The sequence below is a fragment of the Schistocerca gregaria genome, chromosome 4 (genome assembly GCF_023897955.1).
Source record: "Schistocerca gregaria isolate iqSchGreg1 chromosome 4, iqSchGreg1.2, whole genome shotgun sequence".
In the NCBI taxonomy this organism is placed as follows: domain Eukaryota; kingdom Metazoa; phylum Arthropoda; class Insecta; order Orthoptera; family Acrididae; genus Schistocerca; species Schistocerca gregaria.
In genome coordinates this window covers 489,208,742-489,233,086 of record NC_064923.1, presented here as the reverse complement: position 1 = coordinate 489,233,086, position 24,345 = coordinate 489,208,742, and the positions used below count along the sequence as shown (strand labels likewise).

The 24,345-nt window shown below is 37.9% G+C and overlaps 1 protein-coding gene across 1 annotated transcript in view; it reads right to left on the bottom strand.

The window, feature by feature from the left end:
* Positions 1-1,067: 1,067 nt before the first annotated feature.
* LOC126365787 (ER degradation-enhancing alpha-mannosidase-like protein 3) overlaps positions 1,068-24,345 on the bottom strand; it is a 205,687-nt gene continuing 182,409 nt past the window's right edge. Inside the window, exons 18-19 of the mRNA XM_050008363.1 lie at positions 15,264-15,397; positions 1,068-2,322 (exon numbers count right to left, since the gene is read on the bottom strand). Of these exons, the coding sequence (XP_049864320.1) occupies positions 1,777-2,322; positions 15,264-15,397 (680 nt within the window). The 3' untranslated portion in view covers positions 1,068-1,776. The remainder of the gene's footprint in view (positions 2,323-15,263; positions 15,398-24,345) is intronic.

The following is a 24,345-nucleotide window of genomic DNA, read 5'->3' as shown; positions in this document are numbered from 1 at the left end:
TCACATCGCTTCTTACCATCACACATCGTTAGAACATCATCCCATAGAGTATATATAGTTTTCTGTCTACACTGGCTCTAGTAGCAAAATTTTAATTATAGCCACCCTGTTTTCAAATGAAACTATTACTACTAACACTGCATGACATTAGTATTTGCCAGACAGCAAGATTTAAAAGAAAGTGGGTATGTGTATGTTAGAAATGCATTTAAGCAAATTCAGAGACTTTTACCTAATTACCATAACTGGTCTCTGACCATCTGAATGAGTTTCTGAACATTCTTAGGTACTGTCAGTTACCTTTAAAGTATGGCAGATAATTACACATTTTGCAAACAGTAGCTAATTTACGTGGATTTCTAACTCAGCATCTCTAAGTAATATGACATCTGTTTTGAAGGACAAAATTTCTAATCTTCATTTTATGCTATGGCTGATGGTCTAACATGGGTTTTCAAGCAGTGAGCACATCACTTTTAAGATCATCACTCATAGCACTAGGTCAGTCATCAGAATAATGTGCATAAAAAGGCAAATGTCAACCATAGGGGTTATCTGACACTTCAAATGGCTCTAAGCAGGTCCCTAGACTTAGAACTACTTAAACCTAACTAACCTAAGGACATCACACACATCCATGCCTGAGGCAGGATTCGAACCTGTGACGGTTGCAGCAGCACGGTTCCAGACTGAAGCACCCAGAACTGCTCAGCCAAGTGGCTAGCATCTGACACTTCACCATCTACCAGTCACACTGGTAAATACTCATAAACCACCATACATTATCCTCAAACAAAGTCTGATGATTCTGTCTTTTAAACAACTATGTGGTAATGTATCACTTGCTGAGATAGTTGCACCCAATGGCCAAGATTATTTTAAAACTACTACTCAAGTTTTTAGACAGAGTTGCCTGATGTCAAACTAGGTTAATGGTTGTTATGTTACCTTTTGATTTGAATGTTTATCCACCAAATTCAGTGAATTAATTCTTAATATAACTTCCATTACTTCAATACATTGATTTCATAACAGGATGTATAATGAGAAGTACTTAAAACAATCAGTATTACATAAAAATATTTCATCAATCTTTATTTGCAAGATAAAATTTTTTTTGGTGTATTGTTACACCATATGGTAAAACAGTTCCATATCTCCAGTTTCACACAATGCATCGAAATTTAGAATATGCACAGTTATATACAAATACAATGTACAAATTAGAATAAAACATCTACAATAAATATGTTTTAGAACTGTTTTTAATTTCATAGAATATATAACGAGGTAAAACAGGCGTCATAATTTTATTTAAAAATATGTCTGTATTACAACAAAGAAATATCTTTAAGGTCTTTTATGCATTTCCTTCATAAGTACAGTGCAGGTGAAGAATATACAATAACCAGCTTGAGCACATATAGGCCATACTATATTTCCCAATTTAAGTTAATGGTCGCATAAAAATGACTCACACACACTATAGAAAGTATATGGTGCACTTAAGTGAATTATAAAACATAATGACAACTAATGATGCCATTTTGAATAATCTGTAACACAGGAAAGTAAAATGAAAGACAACATAATTGTAATATATTACATTATTACATTTAACTTTGTGTTTCTTTCAGGCTCATGTCTCACTGTAATACAGCATGAACTGCAAAGAGTCACATTTATTTTCACATGTATGATCACTCGAATATTGTTCATCTAACAAATGTCTTTTTACCTTAATAAATCAGAGACCATCTAAGGATTTGTCTACAATCACAGCTCATCAATGTGTTTTACAAATTTTCCCGTAGCCTGTTCATTTTGGTTGGATACAGTAGAATCAGGAATCTTACTTTCATGAGCACTTTCTTCTGTCCGTACAGGATCTTTATCACTATGGTGAGAAAGAGGAGATGTTGCAGATGAAGGGTCAGATGGAAGTTCTATATTATTAATCTCACCAGCTGCAGCTAAGCTTGCTATTTCAGCAAGCAACCAAGCTGCCTGAGCACGTGTAGATCCAGGTTCACGAGCCAGCAGTTTACGATATAAGTCCATGGTTGCTGCTGATGGCGGTGGTACACCTTGTTCTGCGCCAACCACTCGAGCCAACACAGCATTGCGCAACTGTGTCCACTGCATCTCAGAAGGACTAGGTGGGCTTGGACTTGGTGCTACATCTTCTGCCTGATCAGTTTCTGATTTTAAGTCCAAATCTGCCTCTTCCTTTTTCCGAGAGATCCTAATCACTTCTGCACCACCGTTATTAGTATGAACGGTAGCACGGAAGTCAGATGATTCAGATTTGGTTATAGCTTCCTAAAAGCAAGAGAGAGCATTCTTATTAACTGCCATTTTTATTATTAGGGTGGTGAATATTAAACATGACAGAAACTACCTGCTGGTTTATCTTAAACATAATGACAAGACCAAGTAAAAAGAAGTATTTTTTTACCATCAGTCTTCTGATCAGTTTGATGCTATCATCTTTTCCTAGCCTGTGCTAATATTTTCGACCCTATGTAACTAGTACAGTCAACATCTTCTATAATCTGTTTCGCACTCTCCAGCCTTTGCTATTTATTTTAGCTGATTATTGTTCCTTCCAGTGTCAAGTTAATTATTTGTAGATACTGTAGTACATGTCACACTATCCTGCCTCTTCTTCTAGAAACAGTCTTTTATGGAATTCTTTCCCCAACTGGTATTTTAAGAACAACTTCATTTCATACTTTACCTGTTCACTTAGTTTTTCAAATGGTTCCAATTTCTTCCTCTGTGAATTCCTGTACTGCCATACAATACAGTGTTCGAAATGTACACTTTCAGGGACTTCTTCTTCATGTCAATATCTGATATGAGTAAAAATTGAATGATCATATGATACCAGAAGCAAACTTTCGTAGCCTTTAGCAGTCTTTCTTGCCTCAGTCATCCTGTCTCATGCTCTCAGTTTTGATGTTACAACAATTTATTCTTCTTTTTTCTACTACTCTTCTTGAGCATAGTTTTTGCTTCACTCATGGTTAAGCCATATTCTGTGCTAAGTATACTGTCCACTACTTTCAGCAAATTGTCTTGTCTCCCTTACATCTGGACAGACGGACTACATCATATGTGAACCTTGGCAATGACATCAGTTCCTCTTGAGCTTTTATTCCTTTTCTGAATCTTTCTTTCACTTCTTTTCATTGCTTTTATCATTTACAAGTTGAATGACAGTGGCGATAAGCTGCTATCATGCCTTATATCTTAACATTAACTTGTTTTTCTTGACCTTCCACTTTTATTATTCCTAACTGAATTTTGCCGATGTCACAGATTATTTACCTGGATCTGTAATTTTACCCTGAACCATTAGAACTGTGACCATCTTATCCCACTGCACATTGTCAAAGGCATATTTCAGGTACACAAATACTGGGAAGGTTTTCTGGCTTCTTTTTATTCTTCTTTACAATCTGCCTTCTGCAACTAAATGAAGAGAAAGAGTTGCTACTCGGGTATCTTTTTTAACAAAATTGTTCTTCCTTCATTAAGTCTTCAATTTTTCTTTCTACTCTTGTGGGTATTATTCTGACCTGCAATATGGAGTGCAACCTGAGAGACCAATCGTCTGATAAGTCTTCATGTTTATGCACAGGCATCATCTTTGGTGAAAGAATGCTCTTTTTAAAATCCAATGGTAAGTCACCCTACACAGATTTTTGAAAATTGAATTAACTTCCAGTTCCTGCACTCCCTAAAAGTTCATCAATTCCTGTTGCCTTGTTTGAGCTTAGATTATTCCATACTCTGATCACTTCCCTAAAGCACCTATTTCTTCCACATATCACTTTTCTCTGGCTCTTTTCTCACACTTTGGGGCAGTTTCTTTCCTTCATACAGGCATCTGATGGCCTCCTGCCATATGTACACACTTTCTTTGGCAGTTAAAATGGTTTTCCATCTGATCCTTGTAGGTTAACACCTTTACAGTTTACTTCTCTAAATCTATACTTATTTTTCTTGTACACTTTCTTCCTTAAATCATGATTTTCTCAACATCTTTAAATGTCTCCCTCATCCTTTATGATTTAGCCTCTTTGCTCTTCCTATTAATTTTACTTCTAAGCAATTTATACTTCTGCCTTTCTACCCCATTCATAACATATACATGTTTCCTTTTTTGATCTATAAGCTCAAGTATTTCCTGAGTCATCAGTGGCTTCTTCACCTCTGCTTCTGATATACTTACACTGCCCTGACCTATCCCAATTAATTCCTTTTTATTATACTCCTTTCTTCTTCTATTGAACTTCTCTTGATGTTCCTACGTAGTATAATATCACTACCTAACAGAATTTTTACATTGCTCACTCTGAGATAAATTTTCGTATTCTAATCTAAGCAATGGCTGATACTGAATATAGGATACTTGTCCCCTGAAGTACTAGTTGAAGAGATGAATCCCTGAACCATGGAGCCTGTATAAAACACAGTTAGCTTTCTCAAACATACAAGTACCTGTAAAATATAAAAAAATCTAAAGTCCACTTCATTTCGATACTATAGATTTTACAACAAGGTGAAGGGGAAGGTCATATGAGAGTGTTATGCAGTCTTCATTGTCCTACAGCAACAACACAAAAAAGTTTCCATAATTATTCTGGGGAAAAAAAAGAGGTTTTTTAAGGCTACAGGGTATTTATAAATGGTGGAAAAATCGATTTTTTAATGACTTTATTAAATTCTATAGTCTTCCTGATTATATTGATATATACATTATAGGGTTTCAAATGAAAAATGACCTATATATATGAAATTAGCATGTATGCTGCCACGCCCCCTTTATTTCTGTTACAGAAACCAGTATTATTTCAGAAAGAACTGTGAACTTCCTGTTTCCAGCGATTATATGTATGACACATTGTATATGTTGGTAACAGTGCAGGTTTCTAGTATCCGTAAATGATTATCTTTGCTAGTATCTACTTTTGTTCACTGCAGCAGTTTGTTCATGTGTAACTGAATGTTTGTTGCCCAAGTGCTACATATATTTGTGGGAGTACATATCCTTAAGTGTGCAATAAATGTGAACTATGCCACGCATCAAGAAATTCAATAAAAGGATATTCCGTGGTAACACAGGTGCCTGATGTTACCAACACTACTGATATGCCAGGTAATCAAGTTTTGTCATTTGAGCTAACTGTGTGAAGTTATAAAGTTATAAATTCAAAGGTTTGATCTTAAAAAATTTTCAAATGTTCAGTCTCGCACGTTTTCTGTCATTAAATGCTGCTTTCACTTTCACAGTGGTTGCTGTGTGCAATAAATGCCAACTCATCTCTTGGTTTGGATTCCAAATTAAATTAAAGGCCATGTTACAACTGGCTGGGCAAGTCAGTTCACAGATCATAGGTGGCCACAACTTCCAATAAGATTATGTCTGAACAACATAGTGTTCAGACGACACTTTTCATTGCTGGGGTCTTCAGTCTGAAGATTGGTTTACTGCAGCTCTCCATGCAACTCTATCCTTCGAAAATTTCTTCACCTCTGAATAAATACTGAAACATAATCAATTTCTCTGAATTATTATGTCAGCACATCTCCTGAGGTAGGTGGTCTATAAAAGCATAAGATTACTATGTTTGATCAATCTTTGGTGCTTATGTTGATCCAAAGTAGTTCACTCTTCGATCTGTGATACATTCACTATCTACTAATGCACTGGTTTTGGCAATAAATTCACAATAATCATTTATGTGTAACCCTCTGTGTGACATACATTCCAATCTGTACTTAAGATTCTGCTGCTACTCACATCTAGGTTTTCCTAGGCTATCACATCCAATCCTGGAACTGCTGATCTCTCCAAAAAACTACTTAGGAAAACACCTCCTGTCACTCAGTATTATCCTGATTTTGAATGTGTTAAAATCATCTACTTTGACATGGCTGAGACTTCCTAAGATAAAGTCCTTAAATTAGGTCCTTTCTGTCTGACATTCTGGACACCACACCAAGAATAGCTTTTCATTGTTCCCCTAAGTTCTATAATATCCTGGTCAGACCCAATGCTGCTCCTGCACCAATTCCCTTACACACCGGCTCCTACCCGTGTGACTGCTCCCACTGTAACACTTGCCCTATGCAACCTCTTACCACCACCTATACCAGCCAAGTAAATGGCAAAACATATACTATCAAAGGGGCAGCCACCTGTGAAATGACACATGTTGTGTACTGCCTGACACACAAACACTGCTCTGCCTTCTACACTGGTACAACTATTATTAAATTTCATCAGTTATGATGAATGGGCACAGAAAGAGGTTCTACAAAGGCAACACACAGTATCCTGTGGATCATGCTGTATAACATGACAGTCATGACCTCAGCGCCTCTTTTACCACACGTGCCATCTGGATTTTCCCTGCTGACATCAGTTTCTCAGAACACCACAGGTAGGAACTGGCATTACTAAATGTGCTTGGTACTCACCATCCATGTGGCCTATATTTATGTTAATTTCTTTGTTCTCAGCATTTATTTTCAGTAACTACTCCTTTTCTTTGCTCACTTTTAGTTTTCTATATATTTTATTTTCTGACTGTCTATCTTTCCCTGACCTCCACCTCTACAACATAACAATGCACTTGGCTTTCTGCCCTTGCTAACTCTTGCATCAGGTTTTGTCCGTAATCTTTGTCTTGGTTACTGCCCTAAAAAATTGGTTCAAATGGCTCTGAGCACTATGGGACTTAACATTTGATGTCATCAGCACCCTAGAACTTAGAACTACTTAAACCTAACTAACCTAAAGACATTACACACACCCATGCCTGAGGCAGGAATCGAACCTGCGACTGTAGCGGTCGCGCAGTTCCAGACTGAAGCACCTAGAACTGCTTGGCCACACCGGCCGGCCCTTACTGCCCTACCTTACACCTTTTAAGTTCTAACATTTTCTAATCTCACCCTTGCAGCCCCCAACAATCAGTCTTTCCTTCTCATTCCATTTGGTAAGACACATGGTTCTAGCCGACTTTTCCCTAATTCTCCCCTTTTCCTAAGCATTGCCAGTCCTTTTCCTTCATCCCTCTTTTTTCTCCTTCAACCCTCATGCCAGAAGAAGGAGCCTCTGGCTCCAAAAGCTTCCACATTTCGATAACTTTTTTGTGTGCTCTCTCCTACCACCCCACTTGGCAAATATACTTTTTATCTATACAACTATAAGTCCCATCTCAGGCTTAATTCAGTGATCATATTTTCATGATTATTGCATAGAAACAAGATTACTCCATAGCCATAACACCATGTCTGCTATCTGTTTTGCCTGGACCTCTTCAGATCAGCATGCTATCTATTTATCTGTTGACATCTACCTATATAAAGCCATTCACACTAAAGAGCCACTCTGATACAGTCTTGGTATCTGTGGATGTTGCATCTACAGTGGTAATCAACATCTTGCCCACTAGGCTGGAGGTGGCATTACCTTCCAAATCTATATCCTATGTCCCCGTAACCCTCCTGGGCTCAACCTTTGTTAGTCATTGTCCTCTCACATCCTGTCCCTTCTCTGTTCCCACTACAGCACTACATAGCCCTCATTCCTCCATTGCAACCAGTCTTTTTACTTATCTTCTTTCCCGCTATACCCCCCACCCTCCCCACCTCTCTGCTGCCACCTGTCTAACCTCCCGACTGCACATAGCTACCCTACCCTCTTTCCACCTCACCCCTGCATGCGACCCAACAGCACGCCACTGTCCGCCACCCCTACCCTACTATCCCTCCCCCTCCCCCTCCCAACCTCCTCCTTACCCCACCCAATAACCACTGGTGCTGCAGCTCGCAGTATGGCCTCAATTGCCACAGACTGCTGTTGTGTGTGTGTGTGTGTGTGTGTGTGTGTGTGTGTGTGTGTGTGTGTGTGTGTTTGCATGAATGCGTATATGTGTGTTTGTCATCTAATTTTGATGAAGGCCTTACTGGCCGAAGGCTAATTTGTGGCCGTCTTAATGTTGTGCCTATCTGCGACTCAGCATCTTTGCTATGTGGTGAGTAGCAGCTTCCTTTTCACAATATTGCTACATTCCATCCTGGATTTTCCATTTTTTGATTCTTGCACTTATCTTGTTGGTTTAAGCACTGTGTCAATACTATATCTTCTGAGAATTATGCTGATGCACTCTCTGAATGATTTTGAGAATGGGAGGAAAACTCTGCGCGTTTAGTTGGTTCTTTTCCTTTACAGGTTCCTGGCCTTTCGAAGTTCTAGATCTTTTAGGGTGCAGTGTCCTGTTTATCTCTCTGTCAGAGTAATCATTTCTTCTAAAGGCAGTTCTTAAATGACAGAGCTGCTGCTCCTCCAAATACTGTGATTCACAAATTATTTTAGCCCACACCAATTTTTTGATCACTCCTCTTTTCTGCTTGGGATGGTGACTGGAATTTCTATGAAGATATCTGTATATCTGTCTGTGGGAGTGGGATTTCTGTAGACTTTGTTCCCTACAGTTCCATTGCGTTTTCTCAGTATTTGTATAACCCCAGAAGAAATTTGAGCTGTCTGTCTTTTTTTTCCCACAATGAACTTTGTATTAGGATTATCATCATCCTAAAATTTAGATATTGTGAGTGTTCTTTTTCTCCATGAGGCCACATAATGAAAAAACAACAACATACCAAAACCATGATGGTTTCCTCCTTGCCATCTGAAGAGCTGCTTGCTGTGAGGCAATGTTTAAAGAGTTCTGCCATAACTAGAACATTACACCACTGGGAGGAACCATAGTGAACAATAGTACAGTAATCCCACAGGTCAGACAATCAATAGCACTAATAACAGATTTTAATGGAATGCCAAGACTGTGAATTTTTGGTAAACCATACAATCTCAGTTGGCGATATTTCTGATTTGATGGGACCATTCTTGTCAATGGGAGAAATAAAATAGGCTTTTATTAGCCTGTTCATATTCTAATGGTTCTAATATGTACCAAATTTTAATTTATCTTATGCTGCACAATGTACATAAATTACTATTCGAAAGGTACCTGAAGTAAGTGATAGTTTGACATGAAAAGTAGTCTACTTTGCTTATTTTCATTACAATGTCATACAGTATTATCTCTTGGGGTAACTCTTCCCATTCTCAAAGGATATTTTTGGCTCAGACACAGACAGTTTGGGCAATAGTGGTGTCAGTTCATGAACCTCTTGTCGACCCCTGCTCACTAGTCTCGGTATTCTGACACTGGCCTCTCAATATGTATATTCTTTATTGTCATTTCTTGTTAACAATATCAGCTTATTCTCAACAGTTCACAGTTTTCACTTAGTTAATACTAGGGAAAAGTCCAATCTGCATTTGGATCGCACTTCCTTGACTCTTGTGCAGAAAGGCATGCAGTATACTGCTGCACCCATTTTCAATAAGCTACCACAAGAATACCCCCCCATGAACCATGGACCTAGCCGTTGGTGGGGAGGCCTGCATGCCTCAATGATACAGATAGCTGTACCGTATCCACAACGGAGTGGTATCTGTTGAGAGGCCAGACAAACGTGTGGTTCCTGAAGAGGGGCAGCAGCTTTTCAGTGGTTGCAGGGGTAACAGTCTGGATGATTGACTAATCTGGCCTTGTAACACTAACCAAAATGGCCTTGCTGTGCTGGTACTACGAATGGCTGAAAGCAAGGGAAAACTACAACCGTAATTTTTCCCGAGGGCATGCAGCTTTACTATATGATTAAATGATTATGGCATCCTCTTGGGTAAAATATTCCAGAGGTAAAATAGTCCCCCGTATGGATCTCCAGGCGGGGACTACTCAAGAGGACGTCGAGAAAGAAAACTGGCGTTCTATGGATCGGAGCGTGGAATGTCAGATCCCTTAATTGGGCAGGTAGGTTAGAAAATTTAAAAAGGGAAATGGATAGGTTAAAGTTATATATAGTGGGAATTAGTGAAGTTCGGTGGCAGGAGGAACAAGACTTTTGGTCAGGTGAATACAGGGTTATAAATAGAACTAAATAGAAACCTAGTCCCAACAGGGAATCCTATAGTGCTCTTAGAAAAAAGTGTTCTGAGACTGTTACCTGAAATGCTCCTCCATGATACTGACAAGAGGGAAATTGACTTAATAATTAAATCACTACAGACCAAGAACTCTCATGGATATGATGGGGTATCTAGCAGAATACTGAGGTATTGTTCTGTGTATGTTAGCCCAGTACTTAGCCATATCTGTAACTTTTCCTTTAGGAGTGGTCAGTTTCCTGACCGATGAAAGTACTCTGTAGTGAAGCCACTTTATAAAAAGGGAGACAGGGATAATGTTGACAACTTAGACCTATTTCTATGCCGTCGGTATTTGTTCAAGTTATCGAGAAGGTTGTATATAGAAGGTTACTGGAGCATTTAAATACGAATAATTTGCTGTCAAATGTACAGTTTGGTTTTAGAAATGGTTTAACAACTGAAAATGCTATATTCTCTTTTCTCTGTGAGGTTTTGGATGGATTAAATAAAAGGTTGCGAACGCTAGATGTTTTCTTTGATTTAACGAAGGCTTTTGACTGCGTTGAGCACAAAATATTACTGCAAAAGTTGGACCATTATGGAGTAAGGGGAGTAGCTTACAATTGGGTCGCCTCTTACTTTAAGAACAGAAAGCAGAAGGAATTTTCTCTGCAATACTGAGAGTGGTAGTGATGTTCAATCGCAATGGGGCACTGTTAAGTGGGGCGTTATGATATGCCTTCTAGTATGACATGTGATTCAAAAATATTTCTGTTTGCTGATGACACCAGCTTGGTAGTGAAGGATCTTGTGTGTAATATTGAAACAGTATCAAATAATGTAGTTCATGAAATAAGTTGGTGGCTTGTGGAAAATAAATCACAGTAAAACTCAGTTTTTACAGTTTCTAACCCACAATTCAACAAGAGCCGATATTTCGATCAGACAGAATGGGCATATTATAAGCGAGACAGAACAGTTCAAGTTCCTAGGCATCCGGATAGATAGTAAGCTGTTGTGGAAAGCCCAGGTCCAGGATCTTGTTCAGAAACTAAATGCTGCTTTATTTACCATTAGAACAGTATCTGAAATAAGTGACAGTTCAACATGAAAAGTAGTCTATTTCACAGATTTTCATACACTTATGTCGCATGGTACTGTTTTTTGGGGTAATTCTTCTGATTCAAAAAGGGTATTTTTGGCTCAAAAATGGGCTGTTCGAGCTATATGTGGTGTAAGTTCGAAAACCTCTTGTCGACCCCTATTCAATAGTCTGGGAATTCTGACATTGCCCTTACAGTATATATTTTCTTTAATGTCGTTTGTTGTTAGCAATATTAGTCTATTCCCAAGAGTTAGCAGCTTTCACTCAGTTAATACTAGGCAGGAATCAAATCTGCATGTGGAATGCACTTCCTTGACTCCTGTGCAGAAAGGAGTGCAGTATTCTGCTGCATCCATTTTCAATAAACTACCACAAGAACTAAAAAATCTTAGCAGTAGCCCAAACTCTTCTAAGTCTAAAATGAAGAGTTTACTCATTGCTCACTCCTCCTATTCTGCCGAGAAGCTGCTGGAACAGCTAAAAAATTAAGCAAATTCCAGTGTTACATTGTTGATTTTCTTTATTTAAACTTAAGACTTATTGCCTAATATGTTTTTTATATTTCATTTTATCTGTTTCTACTATCATGTTATAATTTCATGTATTGACTCGTTCCATGACCATGGAGATTTCTCCTTAATTTGGTCCCACAGACCAATAAATAAATAAATAAATACAAAATCAAATAGGAGTAATGCAGGAGTAGGTTTAATAATGAATAAAAAATAGGAGTGTGGGTAAGCTACTACAAACAGCATAGTGAATGCATTATTGTGTCCGAGATAGAGACGAAGCCCACGCCTACTACAGTAGTACAAGTCTATATGCCAACTAGCTCTGCAGATGGTGAAGAAATTGAAGAAATGTATGATGGGATAAAAGAAAATATTCAGGTAGTGAAGGGAGGTGAAAATGTAATAGTCATGGGTGACTGGAATTCGGTAGTAGGAAAAGGTTCAAATGGCTCTGAGCACTATGGGACTCAACTGCTGTGGTCATCAGTCCCCTAGACTTAGAACTACTTAAACCTAACTAACCTAAGGACATCACACACATCCATGCCCGAGGCAGGATTCGAACCTGCGACCGTAGCAGTCTCACGGTTCCGGACTGCGCGCCTAGAACCGCGAGACAACCGCGGCCGGCAGTAGGAAAAGGGAAAGAAGGAAACGTAGTAGGTGAATATGTATTAATGCTAAGAAATGAAAGGGGAAGCTGCCTGGTAGAATTTTGCACAGAGCATAACTTAACTTGGTTCAAGAATCTTGAAAGAAGGTTGTATAGATGGAAGAATCTTGGAGATACTAAAAGGTTTCAGATAGATTATATAATGGTAAGACAGAGATTTAGGAACCAGGTTTTAAATTGTAAGACATTTCCAGGGGCAGATGTGGATTCTGACCACGATCTATTCGTTATGAACTTTAGATTAAAACTGAAGAAACTGCAAAAAGGTGGGAATTTAAGGAGACGGGACCTGGATAAACTGACTAAACCAGTGGTTGTACAGAGTTTCAGGGAGAGCATAAGGGAACAATTGACAGGAATGGGGGAAAGAAATACAGTAGAAGAAGAATGGCTAGCTTTGAGGGATGATATAATGAAGGCAGCAGAGGATCAAGTAGGTAAAAAGACGAGGGCTAGTAGAAATCCTTGGGTAACAGAAGAGATATTGAATTTAATTGATGAAAGGAGAAAATACAAAAATGCAAAAAATGAAGCAGGCAAAACGGAATACAAACGTCTCAAAAATAAGATCGGTAGGAAGTGCAAAATGGCTACGCAGGGATGGCTAGAGGACAAATGTAAGGATGTAGAGGCTTATCCCATGTGGGGTACGGTAGATACTGCCTACAGGAAAATTAAAGAGACCTTTGGAGACAAGAGAACCACTTGCATGAACATAAAGAGCTCAGATGGAAACCCAGTTCTAAGCAAAGAAGGGAAAGCAGAAAGGTGGAAGGAGTATATAGAGGGTCTATACAGGGGTGATGTTCTTGAGGACAATATTATGGAAATGGAAGAGGCTGTAGATGAAGATGAAATGGGAGATATGATACTGCCTGAAGAGTTTGACAGAGCACTGAAAGACCTAAGTTGAAACAAGGCCCCGGGAGTAGACAACATTCTATTAGAACTACTGACAGCCTTGGGAGAGCCAGTCCTGACAAAACTCTACCATCGGGTGAGCAAGAGGTACAAGACAGGCGAAATTCCCTCAGACTTTAAGAAGAATATAATAATTCCAATCCCAAAGAAAGCAGGTGTTGACAGATGTGAAAATTACCGAACTATCAGTTTAATAAGTCACAGTTGCTAAATACTAATGCAAATTTTTTACAGATGAATGGAAAAACTGGTAGATGTCGACCTCGGGGAAGATCAGTTTGGATTCTGTAGAAAATGTTGGAACACGTGAGGCAATACTGACCCTATGACTTATCTTAGAAGAAAGCTTAAGGAAAAGGCAAACCTACATTTCTAGCATTTGTAGACTTAGAGAAAGCTTTTGACAATGTTGACTGGAATACTCTCTTTCAAATTCTGAATGTGGCAGGGGTAAAAAAAAGGGAGCGAAAGGCTATTTACAATTTTTACAGAACCAGATGGCAGTTATAATAGTCGAGGGATATGAAAGGGAAGCAGTGGTTGGGAAGGGAGTGAGACAGGGGTGTAGCCTCTCCCCGATCCTATTCAATCTGTATATTAAGCAAGCAGTAAAGGAAACAAAAGAAAAGTTTGGACTAGGCATTAAAATCCATGGAGAAGAAATAAAAACTTTGAGGTTTGCTGATGACATTGTAATTCTGCCTGAGACAGCAAAGGACTTGCAAGAGCAGTTGAACGGAATGGGCAGTGTCTTGAAAGAAGGGTATAAGAGGAATATCAAGAAAAGCAAAACGAGGATAATGGAATGTAGTCGAATTAAGTCGGGTGATGCTGAGGGAATTACATTAGGAAATGAGACACTTAAAGTAGTAAAGGAGTTTTGCTATTTGGGGAGCAAAATAACTGATGATAGTCGAAGTAGGGAGGATATAAAATGTAGACTGGCAATGGCAAGGAAAGCGTTTCTGAAGAAGAAAAATTTGTTAACATCGAGTATTGATTTAAGTGTCAGGAAGTAGTTTCTGAGAGTATTTGTATGGTGTTTAGCCATGTATGGAAGTGAAACATGGACGATAAACAGTTTAGACAAGAAGAGAATAGAAGCTTTCGAAATGTGGTGCTACAGAAGAATGCTGAAGATTAGATGAGTAGATCACATAACTAATGAGGAGGTATTGAACAGAATTGGGGAGAAGATTAGATGAGTAGATCACATAACTAATGAGGAGGTATTGAATAGAATTGGGCAGAAGAGGAGTTTGTGGCACAACTTGACTAGAAGAAGGGATCCGTAGGTCGGACATGTTCTGAGGCATCAAGGGATCACCAATTTAGTACTGGAGGGCAGCATGGAGGGTAAAAATCACATAGGGAGACCAAGAGATGAATACACTAAGCAGATTCAGAAGGATGTAGGCTGCAGTAGGTACTGGGAGATGAAGAAGCTTGCACAGGATAGAGTAGCATTGAGAGCTGCATCAAACCAGTCTCAGCACTGAAGACCACCACCACCACCACCACCACCACCACCACCACCACCACAACAACAACAACAACAACAACAAGAATTTAAAAATCTTAGCAGTAATCCACGCACTTTCAAATCAAGACTGAAGTTTCCTCTTGAGTCACTCCTTCTATACTGTCAAGGAGTTCCTTGAAAAATGAATCCGATTCTGGTGTTATACTGTTGACTGCATTTACATAAACATATGGCTTGTCTTTTTTTTGGGTTCATAAAGGTTTGATTTTATCTATTATTAATTTTATGTTGTAATTTCATGTACTGACACATTCCACACCCTTGGAGATTTGCTCCTCAATTTGGTCTTATGGAACTTGATGTGTAAAATAAAAAAAATACATAGGAAATAAACCAGTTTTCATTGCAAAAATTACAAATGGGTGAAGGTATACCATTCACATGAACTTTTCCATATTAATAGGTCTTTCTCCTATAGTAATATCTGAGTTAATAAGTAGATAACAGTTTGTGAACAACAGGGAAAAGTACTTCAGATAAATTACCTCTTGAAGCTTCTCTTGTTCTTCTAGATACTCATGTACGGACTCCTTTAATTTTCTAAGTGTGGCTTCCACAGTATCTTTATTCTTGTAGAAATTGTCCTGACCCTCTTTCCTGGGCTGATCTGTCTTCTTGCCTGTCAAATCAGGTGGGTGTGAAAAAAGAAGTTCATAGCACATTTTTGTTTTAGCTGTTAATATGTACTCAATGGAACTACTGACTTATCAAATATAGGAAAGAAGGCATCCAAAACCTGATCATTTAATGCAACTGCTGATAAATCACAAAGCTGAAATATACTGTCAATCACTACTAGTAAACACAAATGTTTCACACAACAAAACACGTAGCTTAGATGTAAATGCATTTGATGGTGGAGAGAAATCTTGAGATATACAGCAAGCCTGTTGTCTGAATTTTGTACATATGATACAGAAAAAGTTAACTGTAACTAATTTATGGTTACAGCAGTCACTGTGAATACATCGTCAACGCAATCAGAGTAGATAATAATATGAACTGACATATTACATTGCTTTTGCTTATGCTTATGACCACATGATAAACACAAAATAAATTATAGTGTTAAGTGATGCAATATATGATTAACAATATTTGGTAAATGAGATTTACTTGTTATGATGTTCCAGAAATTGAGAGACAGAGTACAAGCAGTGGTCCAACAAGAATTGTTTAATTTTGGTACACATTTTAAGTAAGAAGGCATGTGGTTATGTAACATAGCCCCACTATGATACACTTCTCTTCTGCATAAGTTTGTACTTCCTATGTTTATCTGTAGGTTCAGCTTCTGCATAGTTTCATAAATGTGTGGATCATAGTTATGTTTGAAGAGGTTGTGTGATATAATCAGACTTTTAAAAAGAGATCTACAGCAATGCTCATTTGTAAAAATTAGTATGTATATAGTGGCAATACAATCAGACTTTTAGAAAAAGGATATACAGGAATCCCTACATTTGGTTTTCTTTAACACTCTGGTATGTTTTTCTTAAAATTGTGAAAGTCCCCCTAACAATTATTCTGTACATGGTACGTTGTCACCACCAATGAACAGCTTGTATTCCGAGTGAGACTCTTAACAGCATATGAAAGTTTATTCAGTTTTTTATTTAGAGTCTTACAGTATGTCTCCCACTTCAATACCTTCTGAATATGTATGCCTAAAAGTTTTACAATACCGTGGTCACAGTTGCCTAAGACTGCACTCGCACATGTGAGAGTTGTGTTTGCACTTGTATATGTGTGTGTTTGCCGTCTAATTCTGACAAAGGCCTTACTGGCCAAAAGCTGTTATTTGTGATACTCTTTTTGTTGTGCCTATCTGCGACTCAGCATCTCCACTATATGGTGAATAGCAACTTTCCTTTTCACAGTATTGTTACATTCCATCCTGGATTTTCCATTGTTTGATTTTTACCTGAAAGTTTTGTATGACTGACATTTGAGACATTAGTTTTTTCAATAGTGAAAACAGGGACAGAGCCTATTGATTTTGAACCACATTGCTAGGCTATGCATAACCAATGCTGCAGTTTCCTGCAGGTTTTCCTCGCTGTGTAATTTAATTTGAGTATTCGCATCACCTGCAAAGAGAGAACTGCAGTTCCATTATGTATTTTATCAGCCAAGTCATTTACATACAGCAGAAATAAGACAGGTCCAGAACAGACCCTTGTAGGACTCCATACTTGATTTTTCACCCATTACTGCAAAAAGGTGAATGTTTGTCTTTCACTGTCTTTTTATTTTATTTGTGTATTTTGTTGGCGATTATTGACGTGTGATTGAATCCACCCTTCAGACTTGCCTCTAATTCCACAACTACTTAAATTACGCAAGAGAATGTCATAATAATCAACAATAAAGGCTTTGCTAAGGTAATTAATATTCTAGATACATGTTTCTTATTATCCACTGCTTATAGTATTTCATTGAAAAAAAAATATATATATAAAAATTGCTTCAATGCTCGAGTTTCTAGCTCTGAACTCATGTTGTGAGACATTTATGAGCATTTCTTTATCTAAGAAGGCTGTTAAATCCACTAAGGAATGGTTTTTTTTCTATAATTTTGCTAAAACCTGAAAAAATTGAAAGTGACCTATAATTTGCAATTTCACATTTTGCACCCTTCTTTTGCAGAGGTGTTACTTTTGCAGTTTTTAAACTATTTGGAAATACATCACACTCTAGCTTTAATGATGGCATCTGGTATCTCATCAGCACACAGTGAATATTTATTAGGCAACCTTTTAATAATTGTTGACAATTCCTCAGGTGTTGCTGGGTACATGAATAACGTATCTGCATGAATTTGTGATTGTTCCTGGAATTACCCATTATTTTGTCATTTTATAATTTTTTTGCTTTTGAAAGAACCTGTCTTAGTATTCATATATATCTTTTGCAATAGATAATAAAATCAGATGTAGTATTTTGCTAGGAGTACTCATACAATCTCCTTTTTTTTTTAAGAGAGTTAAATGTTGTTTTCTTCAGAAAAGCTATTAAAAAATGTGTTGAAGGATGCAGAGGTTGGTGTTTTTAATGTTTGTTAACAGCTGAGTTTATGCTGAATGACTAATAAATTTATAAAATCCTATTTGAATTTATTGGATTTTGAGAAATCAATATTCAGGACACAACATATATTATTAATTTTTCTTGGGAGAGCAAATTTCTTCCACAACTTCCTCCATGTGAGTATAAAATATACATAGACAATAGTTTCCCAAATACATTATTGCACTGCAATGCAAATGATAATGCCACTATTATACTTAGAATTTTTATCTTCAATAACTAGTCAGCTTTTGCTGTTTTGGACTGGGTAATGGATGTAATCAAGGTAAAATAATGATTACTATAAATGGATCATACTATTTCAGCTAGACACACTACAATTTTAAAAACAATTCTTTGCAGTTGTCCTGCAGCAGGTACAATGATATCCTGACATATTATTTTCATAGTGCTGATTACCATTATTAGTCATTTGATTTTCTTTGGTCCCAAAGTTTGACAGTTAATTCTGTCATTCCTGTAGGGCACTTAACAGTGTACTTATTGGTGCCTTAACAAACAATTTAGAGGTACAATTTTTGTGCAGAGTTATCCGACTTCCTGCTACTGAAGCACAACAAACCACACTAGAAACAATGTGTTTCGGAGAGCTCTTTAATGCATGTATCACTGAAAGTGCATATTTTCACAATACACAAGTATAGGTATGACATCCACCAAATAAAGCATGTTAGCTTCTGAAGCACGGAAATTAAGATGGTGGCTGTTCAATCTGTTGCTGTCAGACAATCACACTGAACACTGGACACATGGTCTAGTTAGCCAACCACAGCAAAGGATCACAACATAATACCACAATTTTCTTTGTGAGAACACACAAATGCCACAAAAAACTATCAGTGTCTAGCATGAATAAAACAAGAATGGTTAATGTCCCAAACTATTTACTAACAGGCAAAGCCATGGTTTCACGTGCCTTCAATAGTGAGGAATGTGAAGGCACTGGTTTCCCTGAAAAGCACAGAGTGTAATTGCTAGCCATGCCTGCAGCACTCTATTATTACACGAGAGGTCCTACTTCTGTTGGCTGGGTAAAATTTACTGGCACCAATGAAAAAATAATGTCACATTTCTTTCAGATGATATGCTCGATGGAACATGTAGTCACATAGACAACTCATGAAATGTTGGACTTTCTGTCATATTGTGTCATAGCATATCTGATATCTTGCCACATTTTTTATGTATTTGGTGTATGAATGGAACAACCAGCCAGGTCTACGAAATTAACAATATGGTACACTCTCAGGTCCTGTTAACCTTCAGCATCTAGTGTGTCGTAGGACTTCCAGCAGTTGCTAATGATTCCCGCTCCAGCAGAAACTTTTCTTTGATTATTCTTGTCAAGACTTTCTCAGACCGAAAGTAAAGGGGCTCAAGGATGACTTTTACCTACCCTCAGTGAATTCCACCATACATTCACTGTCTAGCTATCTGACGGCCTCTGCCAGATTCCTTTTCCCAAATTTTGCCTTCTCTAATTCAATGATGACTCCTCTTGCTCTCAACTATTGGGAATTGTTACTCACCCACTTAACAGACACTTTACTACAGAAGGAAGACCAGTCAACGTACATGCAAACATGCCAAAATTTGTGACAAGTCTCATCATCTTCAGATAACACGTAGAGATCCACACAGTATGGGCATCGGACATTTTTCAGGCCATCTTTTATGAATTACCAAACCAAGTATCAATACTTGCACTACCCTTGAATGTGGAATGACAATGCAATAACCCGTCTGCTCCTTGTGCTAAAGGCTACAGATGAGTCCCTCACCACAACTAGATTTTTTTGCTTTCGTATTTGCTGTCTTCACCAAACCACAACCAAACAGTTAACTTCCAACATAATCCAGGTCTCGGACTAAGCTGCAGATCAGCGTGTTATCAAAACCAGATTTTATGCTTTCACATTTATTGGTTTCACTAACTCACAACCAAAGTGTTGCCTTCCAACATAACCAAGACCTCAAGCTATGCTGCAGATCAGTCTCTCACCACAATTAGATTTGTTGCTATCACATTTGTTGGCCTCAGCCACTCACAACCAAATTGTTACCTTGCAACCTAACCTAGGCCTTAGGCTAAGCTACAGATTGATCAGTCAGTCACAACCACAATTTTCTGGTTCCACATTTGTTTGCTTCACAACACGCAACCAATCTGTTACTTTCTAACCTGCTCCAGTCCTCAGGCTGAGCTAAGGATCAGTATGTCATCAAAAGCATGCTTTTTGTGGTAATTCAAGCTGTGCTCTTGTGACCCAGCCTAACTACACCCTTGGGGAGGAGGGGGGAAAGAGGGGATGGGAGGGAGGTGTAGTCAAAAACATCCTAACTACACTCCTGAGACTCAAAAACTATTCAGGAAACAACAACCAAATATTTGTGACAATGAAGAATCCAAATGTCAGTGCTTTACTCAAAGCAACTTAAGCCATTCTATTGCATCCAAGCCTGAACATACTCTTATGAATTACGACATATTCAGGAAAAACAGCCAAATACTTCTCAAAACCATGAACATAAATGTTACTGCTTCAAGCTTTCTTGGCAGATGTGTTGTAAATAGTCTTCGTGAGTTTGCAGTCAGATCACGTTGTGCAAATTCCACAATATTTCCTCGAAGCAACTGTCCGACATCTTCAGGTGGTTCAACCTTGCATATGACATCTCTATTAGTGTTTCGGAAGCTAAGGTGCCAATATTTAGAGGATTTGTATTCCAAAAGTATGCATTTTCAATGATACAGCACATTAATGAGCTCCCAAAAATGTGATGGTTTGTTGTGCAACAGTGGCAGAAAGCCCAATAATGGTATACAAAAATTGTATCAATTTAGGAAATAAAAATGATTAACATATTTTTCAAAAATTAATTGATTTGCCATAAACATATCTTCTCTCTCACATTCCTACACTAAATCCTTCTTAATGATACACAATGTAAAATTGATAATTCAATATTAGTATAAAAGTAGTGAAGAAATTACTAAAACAGCAGAATAGAAGTTGTGGCTGGCTGATCTCTCAAACTGGATGAGCCAGTCAACATGAATACACATTAAAATTTCCAGTTTAATATTTTAGGTATAAGGTCAGGTATAACACAGAAAAAAGTTATACTAGATTCATCTCAACATTGCTTAAAAAAGAAAGCAGGTCAACCAATAATCCTTTTGACATGATGGAAAAGACACTCTATGCACCTCAACCACCACCAACTATTTAGTCCTCTTATTTGAGAAGGAAGCCCTGTGTATATTTCAGAGTCATATCAAGAATGGTTGTGTGGAGCAGCACCAACATCTTACAGTTGGTTTTATCAAACAACAATATTAAAGGATGTTGAATGACAGGACAACGAGTCACATTGTGCAGCCTAAATGCCTTCTTGTTTGCAGAATCCACCACTTCATTTCCACAGAATGCCATGAAACTTAGTACCTAGGGCAATGACACTTCCTTTCCTGGAGAAGGGCATCCTGGGTATTCTGAACCATTTATCTGCTGGATACAAGTGCTGGTTTGTACTCAGAGCAATCAGCGAATTACAAAAGATGAGGATTTTCAGCCCTCGATCACCTCTCACTTGTGTAAAGTTTAAAATTTATTAAAGTCATTGGGAACTTGCAAGCTGAGGACAAATTTGAGGAAAATGGCAGAGCAGTGAATGTTTCTCCCATTTGGACCCATCAATCTAACTACTTTAAAATCTTGGGTGTTTATTTACAATATTACGAATTTTTATCTTAACAATGTATTCTAGAGTAAATTATGGATGATTGTGATCTGTCAAGTTTAAAATCATCCTGGGTCTCATTGACAAACACAATCTGTTATCTGCCACACCTGTATCCATAATAGATTTCTAATAGCTCCAAAGTTACCCAGATGTGAACAGTTACATGAAAAGAGAATGATGCTGATGATGATCAAGGTTTGTATGCTTCTTTAGCCTCACAGAGATTTTTCTGTGTACACAATGAAGGCTCTCCTGACTATGCATAAAAGTTGTTAATGGGGCTTATCCTATACACCCCCCTTTAGTGAATCAGATACTATCATGGTTTAGTGAATCTAGTATTATTTAATATGATGGTCATGCTTATTCACAAATCATGCAACCATTATCTAAATGCGACCAAACAATGCCAAGTAAAATTGGAGCAAGCATGATCTATCTTCTTTCAGTTCTCTCCATTTACACAGGTCATGACATTAACACTTTAAAGAATCTTACTTTCAGTCCCCCTGGCTGAAGCAAGCCACTGATCAAATACAAGCTCCAGCAGCTTCATGAAATCCTTAAAACTTACAACTTTATCTCTTGGTCTCAACAGAAGTAAATTAAAAAGGAGCAATCAAGGCTAAAAAAAAAACACATATAAAGTTTAGTGACGGTAGAAATAGAACACTTTCTCCCCTTCTCTTTCTTTGAGCCTCTTAGGTGTCACTGTAGCTGAGGGATGATGTAAGACTGGAAGTGGAACAAAAATAGAGAATTCAATCACAAATAACGAGCAGTTCACAGGGCTCCTCAATGACGATCTTTATAAGCAATGGAAATAATGTAAAATTTGGAACATTTCTCAGAGAAATTCTGTTACTAGGAGGGAACTTCTCAGATAGCATGTGCCTGACTCTACCTTTAAAAAAGCTTTCTGCTTGAAAGGACCACAAGAAAATGTTGAAAGGACCACAAGAAAATGGGGAGTTAACCAGAAAATCCTCTTTCTTGTAATTTGCAGATTATACTGTGTCTCCAGATAGTATCACTTGGCCATTGTGAGGTAACGGGCGAAATGTGGCACCCTGAAAAATATTCTAAGTTCAAGTTGGCATGGCTGCACGGGCCACTTGGCAAGCAGGGGCTAGCCAGCAACTTCGTGGTGCTGAACATAAGCTGGAGCAAGAGGGGTAGCCCCAGTGTGTGGCTGGGAATTCCATGTTGGCGCTGTGTCGAGGACTGTGCTTTGTGTCGATGAAGGAGATTTGTATGCCAAGAGTGCCAAAGATGGTGGACTTTGTGAAACCATAATGGCAGACATTTCACAGTTCAAGTAGAACTTAATAACAGCCAGAGGAATCATGATACCATTATTTGCACGACAATTCTGATGGTGTAATCAGATTTTCAATATCTTTATTAGTTTAAAGTTTAGTATCTGACTGTGAATGATACAAGTAACACCCAGCAATGAATTTCCAAAATCTAAACAGTTTATCCGATTTTGTTGACTGGCATCTCTTTAGAAAGCTATTAGTGTAAACCTAAATTGGTATGAATTACAGGCACGTAACCTGAATAGTACACGGGTTATTGGAGGTCAAAGTGGCCAATTACTTTTGATGGCATCACACCATAAGTACTCCACAGTTACACGAAAAAATGACAGCAGCATGCTTATAAATATAAATATTTATTTGCCTATGTCTTTGCTCATATCCGATATATACTATTCATGAAGAAATTGGTCAAATATTTACTGTGCTTTAGAAAGCACAGAGGCATTAGGCTACTGTCCTACTTTTGCTTCTATTCCTTTGATATATGTTTATTTAATTTGTTTATGTATTTAATACAGTGTGTTAGAGTATATTTGTGGTCCAGCCGTAGGAATGTGTAAATCCAGTATTTTGTATTGGTTTCAATATGTTTGAGAGTGTGTGTTGGCTTGGAGACATGGCGGGAGCACTTGTTACTACAGTAGGCGACTACCGAAGTCAATGGAGAGACGGTATGGAAGTGGGGGAGGAGCATCGGATCGCACAGGACAGGAGGTGGTGCTGGACGGGAAGGCACAATGGACGATTGCAGGAAATACTTGGAGAGTGTTGAGCAGCTTGTGCATGGTCATGGGAGACAGAAATATTTCGCAGTATCGACTTGTGCACTTGTGAGATTTCCGTGGTTCTGCAGTGAAGACGTAGTATGTGTTTAGAAGTGAATATCTCGTAAGCTATGTTATTATTCATTACTAATTACCTGAAGTAGGAATCTATTGTTTTCCTGTTATTCAACTTATATTTTATTTAATTGCTGGACCTTTGACACCAATAAGTATTTTACAGTAATAAATGGCATTCTTAAAAGTACTTCTGCTATCATACTAATCATTTAAAGTCATTAAAATAGTACCTGCAGATTTTATTTAATTGCAATCTTTGATTTATAAATTTCTATGTTACATTCAAAATTCTCAGTTGCTGAGTGATAGCATCCTTCGGCCATTTGATTATTTATATTGTATACCGTAGACTCAGCAGTATTTGGCTTGCAATGCAGCAACTACATATCCCAGCCCCTAGACAAAGAAACCAGCCAAAGCTTATAACATTTCAGCTCTGAGTCTGTGGGTACGTAGTTGTGGGCCACTATTAATTTTTTTTTTTGAAAGCCCACATAATTCAGTATCAAAGAAGTAATTTACCAGGTGCTTCTTAGACAAGAGTATCTCACATATGACTGCCT